Source organism: Limulus polyphemus, unplaced genomic scaffold (genome assembly GCF_000517525.1).
Source record: "Limulus polyphemus unplaced genomic scaffold, Limulus_polyphemus-2.1.2 Scaffold530, whole genome shotgun sequence".
Lineage (NCBI taxonomy): Eukaryota > Metazoa > Arthropoda > Merostomata > Xiphosura > Limulidae > Limulus > Limulus polyphemus.
In genome coordinates this window covers 241,029-243,847 of record NW_013666140.1, presented here as the reverse complement: position 1 = coordinate 243,847, position 2,819 = coordinate 241,029, and the positions used below count along the sequence as shown (strand labels likewise).

Below are 2,819 nucleotides of genomic sequence, written 5' to 3'. Positions count from 1 at the left end.
TATATATATATATATATATATATATATATATTTATATAGATAGACAGATACGCCATTGGAAAAGTATCTGGTGCTTTTACAGAAACACCACATCTCCATAGTGAGCTTCAGAAAGAAGTAGAGTAAGTGTTAGTAAAAAGGATTCAGCATACCTGACCAGGCAACACTCCCCACCAGTTGGGATCCAGAAAGGCAATGGATGCATAAGTGAAACCAAAATGTCTACTTATTATATTATATCCTAGTTAAAGGCAAACAAATGTGTGAAGAATTGCCACAGGTGGAAGATGATACCCACCTGAGGAGGACACAGCAAAATCATGCTAATATGTGAATGAACATATTCGGAGTCATCCACATTCCTGCTTGTACAATCTCCTCCAAAAAACAGCAGATCTGAGCAGCAAAAGCCAAAGTAACAGGGCTATCTGGTGCGATGACACATTAAACAGTAATGTGTAACAGATCTCACATCAAAGCACTGATTTGAGATGCTATCATAAACTTTTTAGTAGTCTTTACTGTACTATTAACTCAGCGTCGGTAACTTATCACTGTCAAACTCATGACTAGCATTTTTCTCAATGTCTCTGTTGTAGCTTCATTTTTTATAACTCTTAACTCGTGATTCACTACCTTGTGATTCTCAATACCATTTAACCAGCTAACTACACTTTCCTAGCTCTTGACCTTATTTTGTAACACAGACGTCTTTTACTTATGCCATTTCTTCATGTATATGTTCACACTCAGAAAAATGTAGAAAATTGTTATAACTTCTTTCTTAAACTCTTTAAAAACGCTAGAAATATTGAATCAATTGTAAAATTCTCTCAAAAATATCCAATTGATTCATGACTCCTGAGCAATGGGGATATGAAAATAAGCATCTGTCACATCATATCTGGTCGTCCAAAGACCCAGGTAAAAAAACCCACTGAAGAGAATGGTAGGATGAATCCATGGTGAATCAAGGTGTGTCCAGAAAGGCATTCAGCCAGGATAGATCGATAATAGGTCTCCAATCTCCCATCTATTTGGGGAGGAAAATAATAATAATAATCGGAACAAGGCTCTTCTCCCAGCAAGGAAGAAGTAGAAGGATTAAGGGCTAAAGGAGAAGACATGTAAAATTTGACAAACCTGATCAATAAGGTGTAAGAAAGACATAGTTGGCAGACTCTCCTGACTGTAAGCAAGAAAAACCGAGTCGAAATTGTCCTCCCCCTGATGAAAACTTTCCTCAGAAGCATGTTCCTGGGGGAAGGAAATACGTGCAGAAGAAGCAGCAAAAGCGTCTAACTCCTGCCACATTAACACCTGCATCTCCTCGGCCTACATTGGCAACTCGCCATACTGGGGACTTGTGACACAAGTTTCGTTCATACTGGCGGGAAATTCTTAACCCACCTCATGAAAATTCAAATTAGTAAGTCTATATGAACTACTAAATTAAGTAATTCCACCTAAAAATGAAAACTAATACGAAAACACAAATATTTAGCCAAATTAGCTTGAAGAACAACTGAAAACATATGCCTGAACACTGTAGTGCCAACTGAGAAAATGAGAATTGTCCTGCAATGGTAGAAGGAGCTATCTGTGCTAGTATAGAAGATCCAATGGGATTGGTGCAGGGTGGTCGCATGGTCAACACATGTTGCTGCAATGATGCAAAAAATAGAGGGGTATAAAAGACTGATGCACTGTTCATAAGACTTACCAATGCCTAGAGGGCAAATGAAGGTTGAGATAGCTATGGGGGAGAGGAGGTAGTACTGTATTAGAACTGAGAACATTTTGGTTGTTGATACCTTCCGGAGTAATATTAAAATGTGTATATTTGATCACTTTTGAGATTTTACTAGTTGTAGCTTATATTGAAATGACCTTAAAGATAAAATTTCTTGGCATATCAATAAATTGAATGATCTTTTACATTTACCTCTGTCAAGTAACCCAGAACTATTTTTCCTTTTTCATGCTGTGAAAGGATAGTAAGGACAGCTAGCTGTTACACACACTTTAAATACCTGGAAATGTGCTTGCAATTGATCTGTGTATTAAATGCATATAATTGTACATTTAAAAGGAGAGGTCAAGGTAACATTTGAAAGTAGAGATGTAATTTTTTGTTAAATCTGAGTGTGTGTGTGTATATATACAAAGAAATGAATACCTTTTCTTTTGACTGTCTCATCCAACAGAAGAGAATCCCTCTCATACACTTCACAACACTTTGTCCTAGGTCATAGGCTTTCCCTCTGTCATCATCAATTCTCCTACTCAAAGTAACATGAAATATCACCACTTTATCTTAAAAACACAATTCTTCTACTCATGTCTGGTGGACTGCCCAACAAAATACCGAATCAAGCTACTAATGTTTTATTTTGGTATTAATTGAGTGAAACTTTCATAATTTTTTTGTTATACTTCTCCAGTTAATGAATTTAAAAACTAAAAATATACGAGATATTGAATAAATTGTTTTAATTTTAAGGACATACTCAAAAGGAGAGATGTCAACAAGGGTTAGTAAAGGCCCATATAAAATTTAGATAAAGGTTTGCACAAATATTGTGACAGACGTAACAGATTACTTATGAAATATTACACTCTTTCACACACACATATAAATATATATATTTTCTATTCTGGATTAACTGCTTCAGAAATACCAACAGGAAAAAGTTATATATTTATAAACCAATCAAATAAAGCATATTAGTTCAGATGGGGCCATTTACATCAGTGTATGTTGCCTATGGATTAATTGCTATGTATTTGAAAACATACATGGTGTCAAACAATTGTTT

General features: G+C 35.4%; 1 protein-coding gene across 5 annotated transcripts in view; it reads right to left on the bottom strand.

Annotated features, from left to right (window-relative positions):
• Positions 1 to 2,819, bottom strand: part of LOC106458900 (probable phosphorylase b kinase regulatory subunit beta) — a 103,843-nt gene that overhangs the window by 88,678 nt on the left and 12,346 nt on the right. For all 5 annotated transcript variants that reach the window (XM_022385255.1, XM_022385258.1, XM_013918464.2 and 2 more), the window contains one exon: positions 2,180 to 2,282. In XM_022385255.1, coding sequence (XP_022240963.1) covers positions 2,180 to 2,282 — 103 coding nt within the window. The remainder of the gene's footprint in view (positions 1 to 2,179; positions 2,283 to 2,819) is intronic.